Raw genomic sequence first — 26,929 nt, forward strand, 5'->3', positions numbered from 1 at the left:
TCAGGTATACGGAGAATTTCTCAGAAACGCAGAGGGCACATAGAAGATGGAAAAAATATAGCGTAGTGAACTGATATTGTACTTCTTCTCTTTCTAAATTGATTGATAGTGCCGTGAATATCGCTTGAAATAACATCATGAACTAGACAACATCAGGAGCTATTTATGTCTACAGTGACAATATAATTCTTATTCGGCTAGATCTTCATAATTTCCCATGATTCTATGGGTACCTGTACCACTTTCATCTGTTTCCTTCCCTCTCAATACAGAAAGTTCCTGAGTTTGATGAGTCCTCATCCAACTTCTTCTACTTTCAAATTTGTTCACTGTTGCTGGCGCAAGTAAATTAAAATATGTGGACATGGTAAACATGCTAACCTCTAGACATGGTACACAATGTAAAATAGTCAACATATAGCTGCAAATCAAAGCAATACCAAAGCAGGTGGCTGTGCGACGTTTGGTGGCCATAGCGAGGATTGAAATCACCGCGTATATTCAGTTGTCATGTCTTCTCTACGAAACAAAAGATGATCTTCAACAAGGTCCTACTATCCAAATAAACAGATCATGGGGTTCCCAATGAGCGTACCTAGCTTGAGGTTTTTAGACGAAAACTTTTTTAGCCTGACGTATAAGTATGTTAATTAGCTCACTAATGCCGACGAAAAAGCCAAAATGCCAGGCTAATAAAGGTTCAGACTGAAAACCTAGTAGGCGCACTAATAGAAAAAGTGGTCAGAAGTATATCGAGGTTCCAGGACACGGAAACGCTGTTTCATGGAGTGCTCTAGAACCACTTCCAACTTCTGACACAATTTTGACGAACATTTTTCCTTCCCAAACTCAGAGAGATTATTTCCTTTCTACAACACTTCTAAAACCAAATTAGTTCATAGTACTGCGGAGATATTGTGAGAAATAGGACATTGCTATTCAGATTTAGCTTTGTTTTCCATTTGTATTTGAGTTTAGAATAAGAATAAATTGAAATAGAAAAAAAAGAAAAGAAAAGGCTGACACAAAATCAACTATAGTACATAGGGGATCGGCCACTCGCATAAAACTATAGATTTAAATAGAGAAATTACGAAGTACATGAAATATTGGAAAGCTTTTGCTGGGTATTTGGCCGGTCATGTAGCTATGAGCAAACACTGATGCAAAAGAGTCTACCTGCCGTCACCAACGATGTTTACGTTAACAATACTCGGAACAAAAGCCTTTTTTTAGATGGCTGGATTAGTCAGAAATAATCACAAAAAGACAATAGTGCAATACGTCATAATGACATTTCAGTGGAAGGTCATACTTCCTTACAATTCCAAAAACATTTGCCATTATGATAACCATATTGTCAGGCTCACAGTTTTCAGGAAACTGTGAACACATTAATTTCAAAGGTACTGAACACTAAATTGCATTGGCTTCATATCCTTACCAGAAATGGGTAGGAAAACGTACAGGGATTTCTGCGAACTGAATAATAACATGTCCAAATAAATTACAATATTTGACCTATTTTGACTTAACTGGCGGGTTGACATTATTTCCTGAGGCGGGTGCCCTTTTCCGAGGGTGTCGTCCTTAAAAGCATCACCCCACGAATCTCGGGTGGTTTCAGCCGGGTGATGCTTATACGTGGTCGCAGATTGTGAGGAAGAGGGTGATTCCGTCCATCTCTCTCTGTGGTATAAACGGACGACCCCGGTACGCTGTTCCTTACGATGTCCTCTATTGCAGCGCGCTACCATTGAGCCTCGCCCCGCCTGCGATTCGTCGAAAACCCATTCGGACGACTCGCAGGCGGGCGGGCGCACGGTTACGCATTGCATCAGAAACCGTTGTAGGAAATAGCGTTCCGGGTTCTTCTGTTCACACTGATACTGAGAGAGATGAAAGGAATCACTTTCCCCACAACCTATGACCTCGTATAGGTATTACCCGACTGAAAGCCGTACCACCCCAGATTCGTGGGGTTATGCCTTTAAACACAACTCTCCCAGACCTTCTCGATCCAATGTCTCGGATCCATGTCCTGCGAAAGTTGACGTCTCGCTTCGACTGCCAATCAACACTAAGTACCTCAGATAGACAGTGTCCACAGTTCAGCGTAACGAACCGGAGTCTTGTTATCAAAGATTCCCCGCTTCCCCCAAGTATTTCACCTATTTGAGTTTGGTTTCAGCAGTGTGCTGGACAACAGCATCTTCTTGCATTATCTAAGTAACTTCGACCATACAACTGTGTAAATTACATAGCTTGTACTTGGAGCGCTTACTCAAATGCCTGGCTGGATTTAGTACAAGTAGAGCTACGTCGAGAAGGCAGCAATTAGACTCCTATACACGACTCTATGTACTATAAATATATAAATAGTATTATTATTCCACAAAATATGCTACTAATAATAAATTTAGTAATAAATACAATTTAATAATAAATTAAAAAATATAATGTCATTCTTTCTGTATACTTTCTCACCAATTTTCAAAATAAATGCAGTGGTATTAATCTAACTTCTTTTGTCTTATCGAAGGGCGTGCTTCCCTAGGGAAGCATTTGGTGACTTATGACTGTTAGTCATTGGAAACTATCATGTCTTACATTCTACGATAAAACTCTTAAAAACAACCAAATACAATAAAATATAAACGATAGAATGTCCTCTCTTTCGTGCACTTGGGATACTCGAAGAAGGAGAGCACACTTGTGGACAGGATGAACCTCTCTGCTTCCAGTTAGAGGAGGTGAATTTCACCTGCAAATCAGAAAACGAAAACTAGATCTTTGTTAAATGTAATTGGCTCGACAGTGTTCAATTTTTTAAATATTTATTTTTATTCTTATTTTTTTTTATTTTTTAAATAGAAATTCTTTCAGAAGCATGACATGTTTGCTCTATTTGTAAGGAATTGATGAATAGATCAGAGATCTCTTTCTGCAAGACTTATAATTGGTGCAGATATAATCCCATTTGCTCCCTGTCACAGGTTTACGCTTCGCTAGATGAGTATAAACTTTGGTTCTTTGAACTATGTGAAAATAAAAATCAGACATCATCCGAGTTTCGGTTGTGTGAAATTTGTGGAGGCAAAACATCAAAAGGCTCGGTTAAAATTTATTTGAAAAAATGTAATAGCTTTTTAAATCAGCCATTTCACTGGCTGTTCTTTGTTTGAACCTGAGTTTAAAAAAAAATCATAGAATCGGAGAAGATAAAAATCACAAATCTCAACTATTCCAGCTGAAGCATACTCATGGGACAATAGGGAAATGTGTTGGTTCATTTCAAAAGAATCCCCAAGCTTTCTATGGATGAAAAATGAGAGTTTTAGGTTTCACACTTTTCATCTCTAGGGATCATAACCTCGAAACGCATGAATCATTTTTTTCGTCAAAAAAAAAAACTTGGAAATTCAAAAAGGCGGCCAATTACATGAAACTTTGAATCCGAATAAATAGAAACATGAATAACTTGTTCAAAACAAATTATATGTCAATGTTGCTCTTCTATCTGGAGTTGTCGGGAATTTGCGGCCTTCTACCATTTCAAAGATGAGCTGCGCTTTTAAACTTGATCTACAGTTCAACAGTTTCATTGTCGTGTATAGTAATTCAAGCTACAAATAGATGGGAACACAACTCAAAACAATCCCCTACACCCACTTGCTTACTCGCTTCTGCTTCTGCAGCTTACCCATTTCGTTAAGATTCCATTAAGTTTGCAGTGATTGTTTGTCCTATTTCCCTCATCTAATTCTACGACCTTCTACTTCATCCAAAAAAAAACCGAGATCTGAAAAAAAAACAACTCTTTTACGTTACCGTAACCATATTACCGTGACTTTAAGTCTGTTGAAAATTTGCCTATTTTACAGTACCAAAATACTAATAACTCCCCACAGATTTATAACGTGGGGTAATAAGTGGGGTTTCATGCGGAAGTGAGTTTCGATAAACCATGGAATTATTAACAGCAAATGAAGTTACATTTTCAAGAGATTCAGCTTATATTGGGAGATTCCGAGAGTGGATATATCTGATTACTCGACATCTCACTAACTATAACTGGCAAGTCGCGGGAAATAACTGTAAATGAACGTGATGATAATGAACTATTTCAATTATATAACGTGGGGCAACTAGTGGGGTTTCATGGGTTCCGAAAATTATTTCACTTGCCAGAGAGACCCACACAGAAAGCCAAACGGTGTATGATGCGTGTATGGTGGATGCGATGAGTGTATGATGTATGTATGTAAATATATCAAATCCTGTTAAGATTTGCCTAAAAGTGTCACAGTATCTGTTAGCGTATACTTATGGTGGCGCTGTCATTCATTCCTGTGTAATGCACAATGCCTGGATGTTGCTATAAACAGCAAAACATGACTGAAAAGTAATTTTCAAGAGAAAAAACAAGAATAAGAAGCCAATGACGACTTTGAAACTGCAGCGAACGGAAAGGGGCGGGGCAAGGTTACCCCGATTGGCTAAATTCATCGCTCAACGACCACCTCCATATCATAGTCCCTGGATACTAGAAAAGAAACAGATTTCAACTAATAATAAAACATATAGTGTCACACAATATATGGCACAAGCAGCAGCATGAATCAGCATGAATCAATTATGACTAAACTTTGGGTCCCTCTTTCACCCATTACTTTCCACATTCGAGAAAAGCTTTCAAAAGACATCATTAGTACTAATATATAAAATAGTAAGATTTCATTTTCTCTACGCACCCACTAAAAGCTGTTCAGTAACGAAAGTCGGGGTGAATGTAATACAAATAAGTGTACTCACTAATTCTTACGTAATGAACTGATTGACAAATGCTTAACAATTGGGGAAGTGAAACGAAAAGCGCCCAAAGATTATGAATGCATACATAACCGATTAATGGTGTGACGCGAACTAATGAGGCGAATTGCAGAGGAACAAATTGAAGATCATCAACAAGAAAGTTCCCCAAACAAGAAAATCCTAGTCGGAAAGCGACAAAGACAAGTGAAGATAAAGTGTCTAGCGTTAATCAATCCGCTTAAGATGCGCCAATGCGTTCATCTTCAGCTGAGGTTTATGGACGAGCGGGCAGCCTGTACAAATGACTTGTCTGGGCCAGCAAACATAGCAAGTCAGTGTTTTTGTTCTCGAAGACAACACCAAGGGGAGTTGTCAAGGTGAAACGCTTTCTGGATCTATTGCAGTTTTGAACCATCGACCGTGCAGTTGCAGCGCGATATCTTAGTATCGTGCTACAACCGCTCTGATAAAGAGAAATTTATGTACTCACGTATAAGAACAAATGTAAATCGGTAATGTACACAAAATTCTTCTTTAAAGACCTCCTCTTAAGTTGTATTAGTGAGATCTTTGATCGTAGTGAGCGCAACTCATGAAATGCTGAGATGTCCGTCATGTTTACATTTTTTTTTTGAGAAATCGGTGAACCTTCAAGAGCGCAGAATACGAGAGTTAAACCGCAATACTGCAATGTATGGATCATTCCACGAAAAGTTAGGGTTGGGTATGTAGATCACGAGTACAAGTGTGGCGTGGGAAACGGCCCTGCCGGTTGAATTGTCCAACGAGGCACCTGACGACGTGTCACGTGATGTGAGTACAGATGTACGCGCCGTGTTCGAGAGCGAGCGGATAATCAGTGTGTCGCTGACGTCGTCTCTCCCACTCGCTGCCAGACGGCGCATGTATCTTTGTGCTAGATTCGGGACACGTTGTTGGGTGCTTCGTAGGAAAATTGTCTCAACAAGGTCATTTCCCACACCGTTATTCAGAACAATTACTGGGGATTGGGCATGATTGTGCTCATATTCCTCATGCACACTTATAACTCTACGGAAGGGGGCATCTGTTCCCAACCCTAACATTCTATGAGAGGTGTCATGAAGGCGAAATGAAAATGACTTAGACAACACTGAGGAGCAGTTAGTTCAGCAATAGCTCTTCGTGTGCTAACAATGACCACGCCCACCAGCGATCGAGAAACGAAACCATAGATTTCCATTACTGAGAAAGGAACAACTTTTCCCAAAACACTTGCGATTCCTCCGTGATTTGCGTAAAGTTTGCGTAATGAGGCCATTCCGTCCATTTGCTATAACTTATTTCAATTAGCACCACGTCTGCGAATAAGTAGTACGGTGATACAAATTGACACTAATCGGAATTCTGTGAAACATCTAATTTGATTTTCATTATTTGAATATGAGTCATGGTTAGTATTTAGAACTATGAACATATTTATAGAAGAAAGTGAAGATGTTACAAAAAAGAACGAATAAAAAAGAACAGTATGTATCTCTTTGAACTCTACTTCTGTCTCACAACGAATACACAACTTTGAAGAAAGGCTTCTTCCCAAAAGTCGCCAGACGGTGCTATGCTTTGCATAATATCTCTAGCATTTTTTTGTATAGTGTATTTTATGCTGTTAAAAATTCCACAAATGTAGATATTTTGTCGAAATGAGTTCCTTGATACAAACTCATTCACTTTGCGGGTCTGATGCTACAAGCAACAAATCACTGCCGGTAAATAAATGTATTGTAGGTGCAATATCCTTTCCAAGCCGCACGTATGTGTATACCACTTATATCTGCACTTTTCTTGAAGTCAGATTACTTTACTGAACGCTATCAATTAGCAGTACCAGCAGCAAAAAAGTAGTAGAGGGGGAAATATGAAATAAAGGTCAAGTTGATAGGTCATTCCACTGAGGAGCTGGACTCAGGCAGTGCAGATCGGGAAGTCACCGACTAAACCGGTAACATGTTTCAAAACGTACAGCTCAAAATTTATAGTTTCTCCGAAGAAATAAATCCTGTGCAGATGCGTGACTGGACTATGAAAGGAACAATGGCCAGTTTATTCCGTTAGGATGCGGCTGGCTTCACTAATGATACTAATAATGAACTTATCATTTACAAATACCCTAAACTACATAGAACAAGAGAGCTTTAAGAATTTTTCAAGGATGGCCGTGTCTAGTTTGTCCATAGAAGGGTCATAACGACATGAAGCGCGGTGCAGATGCGTGTGCATCTGCGAATGGAGTGGCGCGGTTTAGAAAGCGGTCGGAATCGAGAGGGTCCCACAGCGAGCTGCAACGAAAAATGATTCCTATATATAGGTACTTCTTCCCTGTTACTTTCATGCCATAGTCACTCCTCCTCACTGAAGTCCATCGATAACAAACTCTTCTTATTTCCCCTCTTGACACTGTGGCTTTTAATCTTTCTCTCGTCTGAGAGTAGAGGGAAACAGGGATCTATTTAATACTAACTTTTATACTCCTATAAATTTCTATCCGGCATTAAAGTTCCACTAAACTTTTACCACAAACTTTCTATCTATGACAGTTGTCGAGTTGTCACAATAGCGCATTAAAAACAACAACCCTTTGAAACTGCTATTGTACTTCGGATTAACTATAGATTCCATTAACTGCAATAGGCCGAAGGTTTCCTCTCTCCAAAGACTTCTCACATAGCTTATGCTATCACGGGAGCGTTACGAGGTAGAAGAAATTCTCGTGAATTAGCAATCTTGTAGATAAAATCGTTTTAATTCCATATCATTACTATCTACTATTATTTTTTGAAGATTGTCAGGGAAGTGTTGAGAGGAGTGAAAAGCAGTAATTGTTAGTTCCAAAAGTGTTCAAAACAAGATATTTCTTATGCATCAACAACCGGTAAAGGAGGTTTTCTCACTTTCTATTGTATAACTTCGCGTCACCCTCCTTTAGAATTTTGGAAATCAACTTTTGGATTTTGGAAATAGAACTCATTTACAAATATCCTAATATCGGCTTTTATGGCATATCTTCCTTATGCCTGTAACGTCAGGAGGCATTCCCATCATTTCTATGATCTCAACAAAGGCTGATCCTCCAAATTTTTTCTCCCCGAAATCCCGTATTTCGCAAAAGTTGGCTTACGAAGCATTTCCTTCAGTAGCGGTTTTCGTCTGGATAGAAGTTGTGTACATCATTAAATGTTATGTATCAGTACTGTTTATAAAATAAAGGTTATTTACACGGCTGTTCTAATAACGCACCTATCACCAAGTTGAATTGAAAGCATAATTCGCTCGAAGCTGTCACTCCATCATCATCATCATCTCACTTTTACGAAAGAAACACATAAATCGTATGTACTGAAAAGTTTCAGGATTGTAAAACGCTCTACGCAACCGAGCGCAATATCGTAACCAAAGATGAATTTGTATGCGAGAAAAATTAGCTCCTCTCAAGTGTGGAGATCGGAAATTCACATAAGGAATTTGTCGGTGTCCAGGAAGTGCATCGAGGACAACGAGATCTTAAAATATATTTACGACAAGTCACATCAAGGTTGAACTTCTTCCCGCGACAAATGAAAAACATAAGTGCTGAGATGAGATCCGAACGGTGCAGTTGTCCTCAGATAACTTCACGCTTCCCTCCTAGACATCTTAGTGTCTCCTTTAATCTAAAGGTAAACGAAATAAGGGCCGACGGTGAAAACAAAATAAGGATAAAGCCATGTTTCTCGACGAAACCAGTGTTGTGCGTTGCAAATCCCTCCGATAGCAGGTCTGGAGATCCGGCAGCAAGCTACTTCTTGGTGATCACCACCTCTAATATTCTCACTCGGAATTCGTGATTTCTTTGAGCGACTCTTGCTAACTGAACAGTTCCGTGATGCTTTTAACGTTTAAAAAACCAGAAATGCTATAAATGGACTAAATTTAGCAGTAAGTTGTTTTCAATGTGATGATAAGAGCAATCGCAGCAATCCAGCTTCCTTAGATCAACATGTGGATGATACAGTACAATTACTGTTAGTAACCTCACCGAATCATTCTCATTAAAGCGTTCACCCATATATTTTTGTTGAGACAATTTTCTTGAACACCTGCCAACACAGCACTGCCAATCGTGTCAGAATCTAATACGTCACCTCCCGCTAAATTTTTCAGTTGAGCCACATTACGTGGCTAGTTCATATCACGAAGATGTCCAGGTAATAAGATTAGTAGAGGAATAGAAAGGTAGGAATGTTCTCACTTGCAAACAAATTATACCTTCTGGGATTCTGAAAAGGAGGTTTTCGGCGCTCACCCATACTTTACAGACCAAAAAACCGTGCTCCGAAGCACATATTCCCCTTTCTTATGAAAAAAAAAACCTTCATTCGCAACCTGGAAATTATGTACTGTTATTATGTGCTGAGAGAGAATGAACTTTAACCATCGGACAGAGAATATAGTAGGGTCAAAACGACATGAAACACGTACGCAATTGCGTACGCGGCTTCTTTCGAGGCGCTTCGGTGGAGCGTAGTGGCTGGGAGCGTGGTGAAATCCTTGCTGGCACCACCCATCGCTGCAGTTTGCGACGGTCCCAACTTGGTTCCAATTGCTGCCTCAGTCGCGCCGTTTGGAGCGCGTACGCAAATGCACCGCAACTACACTCGTGTTTCACGTCGTATTGACCCCACTATAACTACGTGGTGTACGTAAGCACGGCCTCAACAACACTAGCATTTTTATGTGAGTTAGATCTCTAGACATGAGAAAAACCAGAACAAAAATACTCTTCAAACACGAAAAATGATCTGTCAATGTTGACATTTATGCATCAGAAAAACATGCTACCGTATCCAGTGTTAGATGGTATTTCCCACAGCATGAAATCACCTGCCGCGTATTGCTTGAAAGTCATTTCAACGACGCTCTCGTAACGTTTCACCTGCACCACATTATAGAAAGCAAGTTCAAGCGGTTCTGTGATGTTTCCTCTCAACTTAGGTTGCAGACATGTTATGCAGGTCCCGAATTTCATTCAGAGATCAGGATTCTTAGAATTACTGAGTCCGAGTAGGCGATCAAGGTAAAACTGATGAGAGAAGATATCGTTGCAACATATTCCTCCTTTTATCGTTCGAAGTTCGAATCTGGCAAATACTGAACAGCAGAGACGTGTATTGCTCAGAATGTGGGGATTTGATCACCGGCTATACCACTAAATCTTAGGACACTTGAAAACAATCAAATTGCTTGCGCTAGATAGTCACTTACTAATCTGACTCATTGTTTCCAGGACTCTCCCAAATTCCACTCCATTTGTACCAACAAAAGCACCAGAAGATTTGACTGGAAAAGTACGCGAATAGACGGCAAAAAAAAACATGGTAATCGACAACAAAGTGACCGAAGAAAGGTTTCAAAAAGCTTTCAAAGCTTGCCAAAAGTACAGAACAGAGATTTCATATTTGACTGATCCACAATTGATCCACGCCATTTCCTTATAAGAAGGGAAACATTCAAGGTTTGGTTATACCGAAAATTGTTGAAAAAAAGTAGTCGAACACTTTCACCGTCTCGGACAGATAAGTAAGCAACCACAAAGTCGCAAGTGCGGAAGCTTCTTCGATGCCGATTTTTACTCCATTTGATTTCATCGACTTAAATCATCTCTGTAATAAATTCTGCATGTAAGCGCCTAGCACATTCTATAAACAACAGCTGAGAAAATTCCGTGTACACTCTCTACAAAACATATCTTTATGCACAAGCAAAAATGCTGGGTCAGAGCAGATGTTTCGGAATGTTGTTGAGACTAAGTCATGTAAAGAAAATGGACACGAATAAAAACGTGCGACGTCAGGATAACAACAAGAAGGGCGGAAGAAAATCACAGTTCTAGACGAACAATAAAACAGAATGTCAAATCAAAAAGGAAAAGTGCATAGTTACACGTATTAGCTTTCATCACCGTTCCGTAGGTAAACCAATAGCGCTGTCTTCAATCTTCCGTTCAAATGGAAGATAAACGTGGAAGCCAAAGGAGCCTGTTGAGAATGGTCCGGGATTGCAAACCACGGTATCTAAATACCTCGCATGTTTAAGAAACGAAGAGTGCATTTTGAAAGTGATATTCAATGTAGAATCATGACGTTAAGGCCTAATCAAAATCCATGACCCAAATGTGTAACTCACCTGCTTCAACTTCCGCAAAAGATCGGAACTTGTCCGCAACCACCAACACATCTGGGAGAGGGTGCATACTCATAACATGATCAAACTCCCAAAGTATAGGGGCCACATGCGCTGGTAACGGCGACAGATGAGCCTGCAATAAGCATATTTACACATGACACAAAAATCAAAAAACAAAAATAAGGGACAGCTTGCGATCAAGAAACAAAATTATACCGAAAATAAATCAGGAATCATGGCGAAAAAAAAAACTAGATGAGAACAACAAATTAATTTTAAAAAAATGAGCTTGGGAACAAAAATATGAATAGATAGAAATGTCAAAATTTCGACGCCAATCCAGGAAGAACACACGAGATTGTGGTGATGAGAATGTACAAATCCTCATCACCACCATCTCGCGTGTTCTTCATACAATGGCGTGGACATTTTGTCGTTTCTATTTATTCATATTCTTGTTCATACCTGGCTCAGTATCGTCCTCGCAAAACTTCTTGGTATATTTTCAGAAGCGACAGCATTGACGGCATGCCTAAACAATAAAAAAGGAGTGAATTTACAAATTTCATTCGAACGCAATCGTAAGCACCTGCACATCTTCTCGACAAGATCGTCTCTGATCACAACTATCTCTTGGCTGGCATATTGAATCCGCACTGGATTTGTAGCAAATAAACAATTGGGAATTTGCTCAAAATATTTGAACAACACTCCAGGCAAATGGGGCCGCGGTAAAACCTAAACACAATCGTAATACTTGTACAGACTTTATAAGAAACCTGTTGTATACGGACCATATTTAAACACGGATCGTCCGGTCCAGGAACGAAAACAAAGTGGGTGGTTGTAAAAGAAGAGGCGAAGTCATTCAGCTGATTGGCAAGCCTAAATCGCAGACATCTTGCCAACAGTAGTGCCACTTTTGTTGTTCATTAAAAAAAAACTGTAAAATCGCTATGCATAGAGAAAATTTCTTAAAAAATTAAATGAAAAACAAAAACAGCTCCTTCTTAAAAATGAACGTATAAAACTGAACAAGAGAATGAAAAGAGTAATGATAATGGGTCAGAAAACGTAGTTCACCTTCTGAAACCCGTATGAAGAAGCTGCATGGTGTCTCGTTGCCTAGGCTTAGAACAAAAGTTCCCACAAAATATAAACGCCAGAGGTGGATCACCGGAAAACCCTGATAACAGATGGTACACTGCTTGCATCACCTTAAAAACCCAAATTTAATAAGCTGCACATTCTATTTGTAAGATTATGCAAATCTTACTCTTGAATTGTCTAGGTGAACATCAGAAAGAATCACAATCTGAGCATTCGGATTACTCCGTTCTGCAACACAGAGTTTGGCATTGCACCGGAAGGCAACCTGAACAATTTCTGAGTGAATACTATTGTATCATCTGTGAAGTACGATTTCTCTATTTTTGTCTCACCGGATCTTCACCACCGAACCAATTCACATTTCCAAAAGTCATACGAGTTTCTTCGGCTGACTCCAAAGGGACCGAAGCAACTTCTCGAACAGTGAGTAGAGAGGTATCATATGTTCCCTGAAGTGACTGATGTAAGTGATCAGAATTGGTGACACGTGACCATACAATACGTGATAGATCAGACCAATTATCGAAATGTAACACCTAACAGAGTAAAAATAGTGACTGCGAAAAGTTTTAGTGTTCTTATACAATTAAACGCAATGTTTAGATATTCAAAATGAAGAAATCAGCTAGACGTACCTGAAAAATGGCGACACTGCCTTCTGTGAACATGCCATGTTGAAATTTAGTCTCCTCAGTGAATTCGACTTGCAAAGAACCCGTTAAGTCTTCAATATGGTAGCAATGACTCTGAAATATTCAAAGGAAGAATGAAAATCGTGTTCAACTCTAATCATTAACAGTGCCTGGAGGCAACCTCAATCGATGAACAGCAAAAACTCACCTTTTGTTGCGTAAGCATCCCCACAACTACGACATCATTTGTTCGTCGTGAACTGCTCAAAAGTGACTCTATGGTATTAAATTTGATTGCTTGCAGTTGCCTACATCGTGATATTCGCTAAATCAATGTTTTATAGGTAGCAATATAAGCAAGCGACAAAGGACAAACCTGAGCCACTAGCTGGAACCTATGTCTTATAGCTTCTGACGCTTTATCTACAGTGGATACAACTTTGGGCATCTCTTCTACTGGCAACATCTTTCGACAGTCGGCATCAAAAACAAATCGGCGTATGGAGAATGAGTCAAACACGTTAAATAATGAGTTGCTATAAAGATTATAAATAAACAACGTACAACGTAGTGAAAGATGGAGTTCAATAACTTACTTCTGTTTCGTTGTTCGATTCGAAATCTGCGCAAACACCTCACGTATTACATCTTGGGACACAACAGATGTTGATACTGTAAACGTAGCTCTAGTCATTTCAGAAAAAGTACAGATGAATAAATATGGATTTATGTATAGATTCCTTGACATCTTTTGAACACAGCTGAAAAAACAGCAGCAAAAAAGAAGGCAAGGGAACACTAACATGACTGTTTTCTCAACGTCTCTACGATCTTATTCATCCACTTCTTCCTTTTTTCCTTGTCGAATTTGTACAACGCTTCGACACACGTATCCAGTACTTCTCTAAAAAAGCAAATATGAGAGGCGTAAGTAACTCAACACAGACTTCCATACTTTTTAGGCTCAAAAGCGTTGATTCTGAAGAAGGAAGAGACCTCTCTCCGTACCCTGGTGCGTTCGGCATCTTCCATGCTTAAAGTTACTATCCTAATGGACCTAAACGTCGTGTCTACTTCAGTACTTCGCTCGATCCAGCAAAACTTATAGTAAGGTGTTGCATACCGAATATACTTACCAAAAAAACATTTACAAGAAATAATTTATTTACTCACGAAAAATACCAACACAATACAACTCAAAATTTCAAGACTGAGGTAATCATAGAATGATGACTACCAAAGATCAATGGAATAAATCGAAGGTCAAAAATAGTCCATATGATGGAAAACAAGTAAAGACAAAAATGAATAGAGAAAAAATCTCATCTACTGAGTAGGTCCACTTCGGAATGGCGCAGGCGGTCCACGGATAGGCGGCATACCCATAGGAACTCCAAACGGTGGCATCTAAAGTAAAATAATCATTAATTGGAAAGAATTCATTGAAACAAAGGGCTTACTGCTCCAGGAAATCCGAAGGGTGGCATTGGTCCGCGCATACCAGCAACCGGAGCTCCCATCATTGGGGGCCTGCCCATCATTGCTGGCATCATCGGTGCACCCATTGCAGCCCCCATAGGTTTGCCCATTGGCTTGGCCGTATTTCCTCCCGTGAATGCTCGAGCTGTAGCATCTACTAGTTTTTGTGCTTGCTCCTCCATCCATCGCTGAAAGGATTTCGTGTTGTTTATTACTACTAAAGAAACTGTAGAAAGCGTAAGAATGGATTATCGGATGCTGACGCGTTTAATTACTCTTCTACAATATTCAGAATTCTTGCACAGTCTTGATGCTATGCTGTCCCAAAGTTTTCATTTCTGTCAAACTAGCGCACTACTAAGATGCAAAAACTGCAAACTTATTGCAGATAAGAAGATCCGGTTAGGCGGCGAGCATCAACACAAGGAACTGCTCGGTATGTAAAAAAGCTGAAAGCTCAGTATTAAATTATCTATACGAAAATCAACAGAAAGAAAGGTTGAGGCCATGCTATTGATAGAAAAAACACTAGCCTGGTAGAACATTCGCACGTTCTCTTTATGCTTACGTCCTCCATTGTGCGTCTTACGTACAGATGGGGAATCATGAGTGAGGAACGTATCGCAGTAGTCGCAGTAATATTTCGGCATTTATATCCTATAACATCAAACAAGTACACGCAAAGAAAATCTATGTTGTGAAAAAAAAACACAGGGAAAGTATATACGGCAAAATGTACCGAGATGAATCACAAATGAAAAATTTGGTTTAAAGTATTTATTCACAGCATGCACCTGAAGTGCATTCGAGCTATACAATATCACAATAAGCGTCAGCAAACCTCTACATAACAAGATCGAATATGTATCTTAACCAACAAAACCTATTTTAATGCTGATCATGGTTCCATTGTTAATTAGAAGTCTGCAAAGCTAAGCACGCGTGTTATGGGAGGCTGAGTCATTTGAGAAAGAAATGATAGTTATACGATATTTCTGTAATAAAAAGAAAAAGTAAAGTGCTTGGCTCCGAACAAATGAACTGAGTACAACGAAATTATGCATTAAGGAAACCAAGGAACGAGAAACAGAACTGAAAGGCTGTCACCTATTTGCGTCGCTGAAGTCTATAACATCACATCCTATAAGCTTACATGTTTAGATAATCCCGTAATTATTTCCGCAGTTTTGAATTAGTAACTGTTGTTTAGACTGCGAACATTTCGGCCTTGCTCATTAAGTGAGATTAAGTCTGCCGCGAATAACAACGAAATTATTAATAATTAGTTAATAATTTCGTTGTTAATATAAGCAATTAATATTAATATAAGCAAATCCATTAAATCAAGTACAAGTTAGGTTCTAATACTACGTACTCCAAATGTAATGAATGATTAGCTTCAAAGTCTGTAAAGAAAAGAAGGCAATAGTTCAAAGCTCGATAATTTTCTTTTCGCATTCCTAAACTCCTTCTGCTCAGTATGGTTATAATTAATAATAACATAAAATTTGATTATCTTGGCTATCAACCTTCTAGCAAGGAACGCAACCATCTCGGAACTGGTAGATGATTTTTTACGAGAAACTTATGCAGAGCTGTGTTATCCTGCAGAAATATGTTGTTGAGGCGTGACCAAAGCTCCGGAGGCATAGGCGGATAGATTCGTCCTTTACCGCGACCAAGACATTTAGTCTTCCCATTAATCACCTGTAAACAATCCTTGAAACTAATGACAACGGAGAAAAATAAAGATAAAACTGCTTACCTGGCAAAAAAATCGTTTCGACGAACTGTACCGAACATTATTATTGTAATCAAAATATGGAAGGCCAAGCTTCTCCGTTAGCTCCGTCAGAACCTATAAAAGCCTGATTCGTTCAACAGCAACTAAACCTCTTTAGAACTTCTTGAAAGTAGCTCCAGCTGCCTAGAAAGCGAAAATAAATGGATGTGCGATAATTATTTGTTCTTCGGTTGAGCCTTGCTAAAGAAAACTGTTGAGCATATCCAACACTTCAAAAAGGAATAGAAAGGAAAAGAACAGACTTACAGCAGCTGGTTCCTCCCTTAGCCTCTCTCCATCAATCAGGATTAAATTCGAGAGTGGATAATGCTCAAGCCATCTATCAAGGTGATGAGTGTAGCTGCAAAACGCCAAAAGTGGTAATGTACAACATAGAAGAAATTATTTTGACAGGTTTAGTCCTGATTGTTGTGCATTGCAATTTTGCACAAACTACAGAACAGCATTACAGCAAAATGTGCAAAAGAATGCAGCAAGAGCCTTCTTTTTTTCAATTTTAAACATAACTTTCATGCATGGAGGCAGTAATGAAGCAGAATTCGCTTCAGCAAATAATGACTGCCTCATAAGAAAAAGAGGTTAAAAGAGATCTCTCAGTACGTCAAAAATCGTGAGACAGAAGACTGACTAACCGCCCTCCTGAAATACAACGTTGTTTGATCTTTCTTAGCTGTGGTGTGTCTGCATTTAGAATTGCGTCCATACTTTTAGCAGCAAGCGCTACAGAATCGTTGTGAGCCAGCATGTGCTTGAAAGCAATAATGATTTAACGTGCTCGTAGAACCCAAAGAAAGTGAGAAACAACTACCTGATACCACGAATATGCTCTTCTAGCTGGATCGTACAATATAATGACAATTTTTGCTTCTGGAACAAGTGCAAACGCATCTCTAGCAGCGTTGGCATTGTCAAAATACGTTGCACTTTTATCGTAAACAACATGAGCGCGCGTAAACTGCCGCGTGTACCTGCAAATCCCAATATTCTTTCGAGACACAATTAAAAAAATCTTCAATCATCGTTTGGAATAAGCATAACGATTTCAATAAGACTAAAAAGGCTACTTATCTAACTTGTACTTATGAAAAGATTATCAGTTTCAGATAATGCAGCAGAACAAATAACTTGTTTGAATACTGAAATCTCACCACTCTACACCATTATGATAGTTAGCTCCACCGAAGAACTGCAACTCCTCGAATGAATCAGGTATCGGCGCATTTGTTGAAACATTGGGATGTAATGATAGAAAAGTTGCCAGAGCTGTTGAACCTTAAAATCATTACCTGACTGTAATGATTAAAAAATACTTCGGATTACTGAAAAACCCAAAAGAGACAAGCAAAATTCGGGCCGAGCCGGGGATCGATCCCGGGACCTCTCGCACCCTAAGCGAGAATCATACCACTAGACCACTCGGCCTTGTGAACACTGCTGTTTTCTGCTTTACACCAAGGTGTGCACCTTTTGGTACTTCTAATAAACCGATGAATGGTCTCATATCCAACTTGGCAAAGTTATATATACGAAAATAGGAATTAGAGCATAAAAAGGGCGCTCATTCGATTGACACCGTGTTTGAATCTTACTGTCACGAAATTTGGAATGGTTCTAGATGCTGCTTAACTATACACACTTGACTTGGCATTTTTTGGAATCTCAGGTGTCTTAAGTTTTTTTTAGATCATATGAAGAAGTCACCAACAAAGTTAATTTGAGCTTGAATTTATGTGCGGGACCCCGAGGGAAATCAAATGTTTATAGTCAGACCACACTGAAAACATGCGTTCCCGCCCGATCTGGACAGTTAACAAAGCTGATAATACAGTGACTTACGGCGGCCAGCAGATTTATCAAGTTACTGTTTTAATGCTCTTCCAAACAAGCCTAATAGTAATTTATCGACCACGAAGTGACGAAAGGTTTGGTTGGATCAAGGGCGGATCGGACCAACGACCATGCACTCGCGCCCATACTTCTTATCAGCTGCGCCACGGCCGCTGCGAACTTCCAACTTTGGTTCATTTCTAAGTAATATGTTGGTACAATAAATCGGTTGAGGACTGCGAAAGTAAACGAATAGAGTACCGTACCCCATTCTCATACTTGTTCACTTTTCCACAGTCTCTTATATACAGAAAAAAAGTCTACCTGTCTTTTGCGGTCCCACAATTAGAGTGTTAGGAAGCGTTAGATTCGAACAATTGAGAGAAGGTGGTAATATAGCTTTATGTCGTGGGTCTGTGCAAGGATTCTAAAAAAGGTCGTTAGTCTGAACCGATAGTTAGCAGTTGCCAAAAAAAGAACTATATGAGAATGAATTTGCATGTAATCATAGTGTCTGCCGTTCACATAATTATCACAAAAGGAGTAATCAAGAAATGCAGAACAACAAAAAAAAACCTACACTCCAGACTGGAAGTTTCTCGTGTGGCATTAGCGAGAAATACATTTCGGCTGACTCGACAGGACTCTGCCAAAGTAATCGAATATTCGTCCAACATCGAATAAACCTCACAAGATTGTCAAATGTGTACAGAGCTAATCGATCATGGGCGAAATTCTGTTGATGAGTCATGAATATAGAAATCTAAATGTATATATTAAGGTGGGAAAGGTAGGGACCACGTGTTTCTTCAATTAAACAATATGTTTCCTCTGAATATAGTCCAAAACTCACTGGATTCAGCAGTACAGTGAAAAAGAGATCGCCACCATTAATTAGACTTGTTAGTTTGGCGAATCCTCCTGGATAGTTATGGAAAAATTGAGTGTGAGTATATAGGCCACAAGTTTGCCGAGGTAGAACCTGAAAAACAGCGCTTTATCTGTCAAATCTTCTTCGATTGAAGTTAGAATGGGCGTTGCGAAGAGAAACAAAGGGTTTCTTCTGAAAACTAGCTAGGAGACCTAAAAAGGCCAAAAATGATGTGAGAAACGCAAATGTTCCCATTAAAGCTCTATACACAAATAATCTGCAGGTCTTGAAAATCATAATCATGAACTACCTGGTCCGTGATACATGCGAATTCTGAACATTTTCCACAATTGAAACAGAGTCGAAAAGCATTCACATTGTCTTTTGGTCTCGCCAAACTCATGCATATTCTCTGAGCTTACAAACTCGCCTACCGAGATATTCATGTGCACAAATCCTTTCCTATCTGACGCTGGTTTAAAGTGGGGATATTCCTCTGTGGCAGTAACTTCAACTTTCCATATCTTAAAAACACGCAAAGTAAATACAGTTATCAATTTAAAGCCATCACCCCACGAATCTGGGCTGGTACTGGCTTCAGTCGGGTAACACCTATACGGGGTCGCAGATTGTGGGGAAGAGGGTGATTCCGTCCATTTCTCCCTGTATCAATGTAAACGGACGACCCCGGAACGCTGTTTCTTACGACGGCTTCTGTTGCAATGCGCAACCTTTGCGCTGCGTGGAAAACCCATTCGGACGAACTAAAGGCGGGCGGGGCGCATACAGGGAGAGATGAACGGAATCACCCTCTTCCCCCACAATCTACGATCCCGTATAGGCATTATCCGGCTGAAACCCGTACCACCGCAGATTCGTGGGATGCCTTTAAATTTGCGGTTATAGCTACCGATAATGGAATAATAAGACCTTTTTCCAAGCAGCGTATAATTCTGAATGGACAGGATAAACACCGTCATGCTGCGGAGCAATGGCATAAGGATATTTCACTGGCAGTCGCATATTCTAAATATGAAACGAATACCATGGTAGAAAAGGTGTTGAAAAAAAGCACTCATAAAATGTGCTTTGAGCAGACGAACTGCACCTGTGCGAACAACAAGTTTTGCATCATGGTCGCCTCCATATACGTTAAATTGTGTTCATGTGCATGATTATGACGCCACATATGCGGAAACCAGAAGAAGTTGTTCGCTTTTTCTTGAAAGGGGAACCTATCATGAACTATTGGGTAAAGCTAAGATTTTCACTACTCACCAACAAGCAATTCATCTCCTTTATCCTCGTTATCGTCTCCATTACGAAAATAGCTTCCAGAAAACCCTAGCATATACGTGAAGTTAGAGATAAATTCACGCAAATTCTCCTGGCTTTCAAGAAGGGCCCTAAACATTGGTCGATGTTAAGATAACGAATGTAGGAAATGAAGAATCTCACTTGACATCACTTTCGACCACTCGTGTGCCGCGAGCACCCACAAATATGTCATCTATGTCGATTTGGACGTAGCGATCCAAAGTCCATCCTATGCGACCACCAGTAACGTACCACAACACATCAAGAAACGTCATCTGAACGCAACTAATGAACACATCCAAATAAAGGATGGTCGAATGTTATAAATAATGTGAAAGAAAAAGCAAATAGCCACGCCAGCTACGCGTCAGCGGTCTGGAGAATACTTCGAGGATAAGACTTAATTGGGGGATTATGACATGCAAGCTCGAGTTAGAGAAAAATTAAGATAGAACATCCAGAAATAAGGGCGCCACTGAGTTCCTCCCTTCCACCAACTACATTTCCCCCCACTTCGCTATGTTTTTATGATATAAGCAGACAAACGAAATAATATTGAAAATCTTGACTAATGAAGTGATAATTTGTCAAATACCACAGTTAATAGAGCATTTACACAAATTTTATAATTTCACGGAGAACGAAGGATACAGTTCCATATGTAACAAAAGAAAAAAGGAGAGAATTTCGCTGGGAAAAGTACCTTGATAGTCCAGTCAGTTACATTATGTCCAAACAGTATGCGCTTTACGTGGTCCTCCTCTCCTTTGTCGTGAACAACAGCGGCTCGTGGCCTACCAAATGCATCTCTGGCTGATAACACCTTAAACATCACTATAAACTAAAAAAAAAATCAATGAATTAAGGCTAGTGAAAAAGTTATATTTTTGAAAACGTTTTCATTTTAAGGTTTTCTGAAAAAGAAATCAAAAGGATATCAGTACACATTCTAGAACATTCTCTTCTAGATACGTCAAGTGGTGTCAGAAAGGCTGCAAAAAAAAATATTCTAAGATGGAATATCCTTTACAATTTCGGTGAAGTCTTAAAAATAGGCAAAAGTGGTTGCCATCTTTGTTAAGTATGTGGTCAAGAAAACAAAAGGGAGAACGAAAATCAACGTGGGCAAAAGAACAAAATTAATTAGATTAAACTATGTGCAGGTAGCCACCTAGCCAATACAAATAAAAACCTTGTGCTTGTGGTAGAAACCTTGGAAATGAGAAGAAAACTACGCTTCAAACCAAAACAGAGGTGTGTTCTTCAGCAGAAAGATAGCCTTAGGACAAATTTTGCAAGAAAGCACAAATTTTTTTTTTTTTTTTTTTTTTTTTTTTTTTTTTTTTTTTTTTTATTAAAAAAAAAAAAAATGGGTTTTTTTTTTTGGGGGAGGATTTTTTTTTTTTTTTTTTTTATATTTTTTTTTTTTTTTTTTTTTTTTTTTTTTTTTTTTTTTTTTTTAATTTTTATATTTTTTTTTTTTAAAAACCGCCCCCACAACACCACCCTATTTTTTTTTTTTAATTTAAAAAATTTTGCAAGAAAGCACAATCTCACACCTCCAGAGTATACACATTTCTTAGAGAGCCCATTCTCAAAAATGGGCTATGCGACAACTAGTACTGTGGGAACTTTTCCTGCCATACTCCTCGAAGTAAGTTTTTTTTAAAGACAAATACAGCTTATATTGGTAGCGAAACTTGACATATTTTGGAACTCCTATGCAAAAGCTGAAGAAAGTAATTATTTGTTGTACGGCAAAACCACTTACAGTAGAAAAAGCCGGCGATTCTTCGAAAAGAATCCATTCATGGGTATTAACGTCCGCCCTTTCGGCACCAATCCTTGATATTCTGTGGATATTCGATTCAGCCACTTTCAGAGACACAACTTCTTGATTCTGCCAAAAGTGCAGCCTCGATCCTTTGATCTTCACTTTCTGATAAGTTGTGTTTGGTCGCGTGGAAAGAAACGATATTAACGGGACATTGTAGTCGATACAGTACTTATCCAACAACTGCCGATTCCATTTGGCCATATTCAAATATTTGTAGTAGTTTTCGATGATAATAATCGCATATCGACCTCTTGTCGCGGTTGTGAGTAGGGGAAGATTCTTTGAGAACGTCTCCGCTTTGAAAGAGTATTTTGAAGCACTCAGAATTTGTTGAAGAAGGCGTCCATGACGCGAGTAAGCACTCTCCAACAGAAGAAGTGCACGATGTTCAGTTAGATTTTGATTAATATATGGAGATTCTCGAGTGACTGTTGAGGAAGTGTTACATGGGCATTCGTAGTGAGGTAGACGTTGCGGAGGATAACGCTCAGTCGCTATATCTGGACGAACGGAGACCTTGTATATGAGTGCGACGGAAATGATTAAAGTCAGCGCTAGGACGAATTTGAAGGATTTTAGTAGCCGCCGACTGCAGTACGGCAACATTGTAGTGTCGGCTTTTGCAGAAGGTGCAATCCATATTACATACCCCAGAAACACTGAAATACGAAACTTGAACAAATAAAAAAAAAACATCTTCAAGAGTTCCATCGAATTGATCACCGGAGAAAACAGGATCAATAAGGAGCAAATGAAAATAGAGTATTAGAAACAACAATGATTTGAGAACATTTTAATATCTAGCTGGATTAAATTAATGTATGGCAAGAATGTTTAAAAAGGCTAGGAACAGGAAAAAAAAAGCACTCCAAGTATGAATATTTGCGGAGTCAACTCTTCAGTCGGCGACTACACCTACACGCAGAAGTGTGTTCAACATATGTCAAGTCCATGAAATGAATCGGCATGTTCAAAAAGCCCAGTAAACGTATGGAAGCGAACATACGGAACTTTGAGGGGCAATGAGGGTGGACAGCCAAATTCTTGATTCCTCTCCTCCACAGCTTTAACTTCTGTTTACTCCCTGAATGTGGTTCATGTCACCCCACGAATCTGAGGTGGTGCAGATTTCAAGTGGAGTATTCGTATACCGGATGGGAGACTACGGAGAGGGAGGTGATTCCGTCCATTTCTTGCTAATTGCCGTAAAAAAGGCCCGGAAGATGCGGCGCGGACCAATCGAACCTCTTGTACAAAATGGTGCGCCAAAACGAATGAAGCCGTATTTTCCGGGCCGTTTTTTACGGTAATTAGGAAGAAATGGACGGAATCACCCCCCTCTCCGTAGTCTCCCATCCTGTATGCGAATACTCCACCTGAAATCTGCACCACCTCAGATTCGTGGGGTGATGCTTTAAATAAAGCTCAAAAATCCACACAAATGTCCGAACTGCCAACTTTTTCCTTCTTTCATTGGAACATTCAAAAAAATTAAAGAGGAAACTTTGCGCAGCCTTTCCTCCCATAATGAATTTTGTGGTTTTTTCTTCGTTGGAAAATCATTGTAGTGTTCTGCAATAATTTTTAGCTGCTGGTCAACACGTGAAATAAGACGCGTTCCACCTTCTGCCACTGGTCTTATTCTGGTTTAAGAAGGCCCCATAACTGATTAGGAGTTGTTTTTTTAGGATCCCCACAATATTAGTTCATCACAGTGTGCCCCTAGTTTAAAAAAATGCTAGTAAAAGAGGTGACGAAATGGCACGAAACAGAATATGACATCTCCATGACATGAGCATGGGGTAGATAAGGCCACGACAGAAATTAAACGGAAAGTACTTTAGAAACCATATCCTTCCTCAAAATCCAACATAGAAAATAGAATCCTCGCCACAGAAACGACCAGTGAACAAGAGGCAGCGGGATTTCGTGTTTATTAAAGGACGGGCATCAGCTGAGAACAATGACTGTGGAGCACGTCGGGATCACCCCAGCGACACCGCTCTCTCGACATGTTCTCCATTCCCAAGTTCTCTGTAGTATTCACTAGGTTTCGTTCCTATTTATGCCGGTGATTGGCATTCCTATTTCGATAGAGAGAACCTTCCGTTTTAGTCGATACGAATTCAGTAGCTCTGCAGTAACTGGCTTCTGTATTCGCTCGATCCACCTATACAGCGAAAAATGGTTGTTCCAGGACAGAAGTTAGGGTGAATTCGAGTGTTTATCACATTGAAGGGGAGTAGAGTCAGAAAATGGACCAAATTATTAGTTGTTATTATTAGTTGCTTTATGGGAATTCCTGACGAGTCATCGTCCATTCGCGGAAGATTAACACGACGTGAGCGATACCCAGCTTTGGATCACAATACTCACAAGGGTGATACGTTCAGTAGGAACACGATCATCTCGAAGACGACCACCTCCACCTTATTCTCTCTAATATAGTCGCTCGTGTGGCGTTTAAAAATTACACTTAATACCTAAAATTAAAGAATAAACTGAAAAATTAACAAATAAATCCAAATAAAGAGAAAATGACATAATTATGCTATATAATAACGCGCTTATAGTCGGGTCAAAACGACATGAATCACGAGTATAGTATAGTTGTGGTGCATTTGCGTACGCGCTCGAAAGGGCGCGGTTGAGGCAGCAGTTGGAACCGAGGTGGGACCGTCCCAAACTGCAGCGATGAGTAGTGCCAGCAAGGGTTTCACCATTCTCCTAGCCGCTACGCTCCACTGAAACGCCTCCAAGGAAGCTGCATCCGCAATTGCGTACGTACTTCATTTCGTTTTGACCCTAGTATGGTCCGTATATATATATATATATATATATATATATATATATATATATATATATATATATATATATATATATATATATATATATATATATATATATATATATGTATATATATATATATATATATATATATATATATATGTGGCCATGTTACAATATATGAAACGCTCGATAAGACAGGTTACTTCTAGTCGTATGTTACGGAGAGCATATAAATCTTTATGAGCATGTTCACCACCGGTTTCAAAGTTGTAGAAGTGATCTGTCATTTGCTTAAACAGGTAGGTTGAAAGTTTTCCTTAGAGCATTCTCAAATCACAAACTTGTCGCATTTCACTCTGAAATACTTCTCTGAAGTTCTGTTTTTTTAGATTTTTTGAAATTTCTTAGTTCTTTGATTTCTGCAAGAAAAAAGGTGGAGTACTTATTTCTCGCACAACTCAAAAAACCAATATGTTTTATGACGACTTTTTTCATATTTAAGAATAACAATTACGTCTGCAGTGGGCGGATGTGGCGCAGTCGGTTGTAGCCACGCGGTCGATGGTTGGGAACCGCACAGTGCAAACTAAGGTTTTCATCCCTCCGTGGTCGAAAAATTGGTACCAGACCCTGTCTGTGAGGATAAAAACACTAACTTGATTATCGGCTCAAGTCATCGTGTAGGCCAACACCTGTTCCAAACCTCAACGATTACGTGGGTTCCTAGCGGATTGATACGCCAGTGACTTTACTTTGACTTTACTTCACTTATTCTGTAAGTTCCATTGCAGAGAAAAGACGTTGTGATGTTAAAGATCTTAACTCAAACACGACCAATAAAAAAATTAAATGTGAAATTTTGTTATACGTTTAATTCTCGCACTAGATTCTTGCCTTCTTAGTGTTTCCGTTTTTTAAAGAATTTGGACAAAAACCTCGTTTCTGATATTTTGTGGATGTGGATTGTGGTTGGTATTCCGTTCCACCTGCATTTGTGTCCTTTTCCTGTTAAGAATTACAAAGTTTCCAGTAATCCAGTTTTTTTCATAATATTTACGAAAAACTAGACTAAAAGTACAACAAACTTTCACTTTTACTTTTTTTTCTGTGATGTTGAAGGTGACATCCTGAACAAAATCACGCGTTTTTGTCCCGAAATAGTGAGGTAAGGGCGGACCGGATCCCACTACGTCAGATGAGTGTATTAGGGTTAGAAGGAAGTGAAGCGAGTTTCACGATATTGAAGTGGTGCGCCAGCGCCAGAAAGCAGAAGGGTAGGGTGGGACGAGTCACAAATCGTCAGACTGTTGACCCTGTCTGGAAAGCACTAAGATGAGTTGGACGGATTCTTCGGCGTCTGACAAATGCACCGGTGTCAGAAGGCAAAAAGATGCTTTGAAGTGGGTCCCGATCCATATTTCTGCTTTCCTGGTGCTCAGACTGGTGTTGAATGTTTTTCCAAATTGTAGTGGTAAAAAAAGGAAAACAGGTGTAAAACCAAGTTTGAATTATCTCCAAGTGAAGGGATGACCCTCTTGGAAAGAAAACTATTGAGTTTTTTTCTATCAATGGTTGACTTTCTTTAAGTCGTGAAAAGAACGAAAAAAGCGTTGCTAGGAGAAGAAAGATCCTATTCTGTAGCAAAAATTTGCAGATAATGCCACTACTTCTGATTTTTATTCATCAGTGAAGATGAACGAGCGAAGCGAGAACCACAAGAAGTCTGAAGTTTGGCGTTAGCCGGACGTTCACACTGATGAATAATAAGTAGGGCAAAAGCAGATATACGGTGATAAATCTGCATATTTCATATTTCGATTAACAAAATAATGGGTAGTTGGTCGTCACATATTGTTAAATACTAAATAAAAGATGAGTGCAGATTGAACCGCTCACTATTCCTATGAGAATCAGTGCACCGGGCAGTGCCATAACGTACATGGTAGCTGATGATTACTGGCCAGCACTACGACGTGTTCATTCGATAGCATCCTTCCTTGGAAGCAGGAGCGAAACTCAATCGAAGAACATTTTGCAAGTAAGGACGCCATGTTTCTGCATCTCATCACTGCACAGAACACGACAACACGTGAGCGCGAATCTGGTAGAAAGATTTAGCTAAGTTAATAGTTAATTGCCAGTTTTATTTTGAAGCAACCGTTCCTCACTGCCTCAGGAGAACATTTTTTTTAAAATTTACATTGGTTGTCGCTTAAATGGCAGTTTGAGTTCGCGCTACGTACTCA

The 26,929-nt window shown here is 39.4% G+C and overlaps 3 protein-coding genes across 5 annotated transcripts; all 3 read right to left on the minus strand.

Annotated features, from left to right (window-relative positions):
• Nucleotides 1-10,005: 10,005 nt before the first annotated feature.
• Nucleotides 10,006-13,790, minus strand: RB195_002789 (uncharacterized protein; the record flags this gene model as incomplete). 2 transcript variants are annotated; one of them, XM_064200197.1, is made up of 16 exons in its annotated part: nt 10,006-10,039; nt 10,096-10,170; nt 10,793-10,904; nt 11,017-11,149; nt 11,482-11,548; nt 11,606-11,754; nt 11,811-11,901; nt 12,100-12,233; nt 12,293-12,391; nt 12,459-12,575; nt 12,762-12,872; nt 12,967-13,083; nt 13,135-13,294; nt 13,355-13,430; nt 13,562-13,662; nt 13,714-13,790. In XM_064200197.1, 16 exons carry the CDS (start codon nt 13,788-13,790, stop codon nt 10,006-10,008), a joined length of 1,653 nt encoding a protein of 550 aa, XP_064056078.1. The 2 variants fall into 2 exon arrangements, with proteins under 2 accessions (XP_064056078.1, XP_013307345.2); XM_013451891.2 differs by lacking the exons at nt 10,006-10,039; nt 10,096-10,170 and having other exon boundaries at nt 10,789-10,904.
• Nucleotides 13,791-14,084: 294 nt separating this feature from the next.
• RB195_002790 (uncharacterized protein) lies at nt 14,085-14,887 on the minus strand (the record flags this gene model as incomplete). Its single annotated transcript, XM_064200198.1, has 3 exons — nt 14,085-14,165; nt 14,219-14,425; nt 14,771-14,887. 3 exons carry the CDS (start codon nt 14,885-14,887, stop codon nt 14,085-14,087), a joined length of 405 nt encoding a protein of 134 aa, XP_064056079.1.
• An 874-nt stretch (nt 14,888-15,761) lies between these two features.
• On the minus strand, nt 15,762-22,499 carry RB195_002791 (uncharacterized protein; the record flags this gene model as incomplete). Of its 2 annotated transcripts, XM_064200200.1 has the most annotated exons (17): nt 15,762-15,944; nt 16,003-16,095; nt 16,288-16,381; nt 16,674-16,680; nt 16,747-16,789; nt 16,850-17,009; nt 17,190-17,313; nt 18,193-18,295; nt 18,449-18,631; nt 18,722-18,850; nt 19,174-19,263; nt 19,670-19,765; nt 19,848-19,960; nt 20,018-20,145; nt 20,198-20,331; nt 20,760-20,879; nt 21,828-22,499. In XM_064200200.1, 17 exons carry the CDS (start codon nt 22,497-22,499, stop codon nt 15,762-15,764), a joined length of 2,472 nt encoding a protein of 823 aa, XP_064056080.1. The 2 variants fall into 2 exon arrangements, with proteins under 2 accessions (XP_064056080.1, XP_064056081.1); XM_064200199.1 differs by having other exon boundaries at nt 16,674-16,789.
• Nucleotides 22,500-26,929: the final 4,430 nt, after the last annotated feature.

The sequence above is a fragment of the Necator americanus genome, chromosome IV (genome assembly GCF_031761385.1).
Source record: "Necator americanus strain Aroian chromosome IV, whole genome shotgun sequence".
NCBI lineage: Eukaryota > Metazoa > Nematoda > Chromadorea > Rhabditida > Ancylostomatidae > Necator > Necator americanus.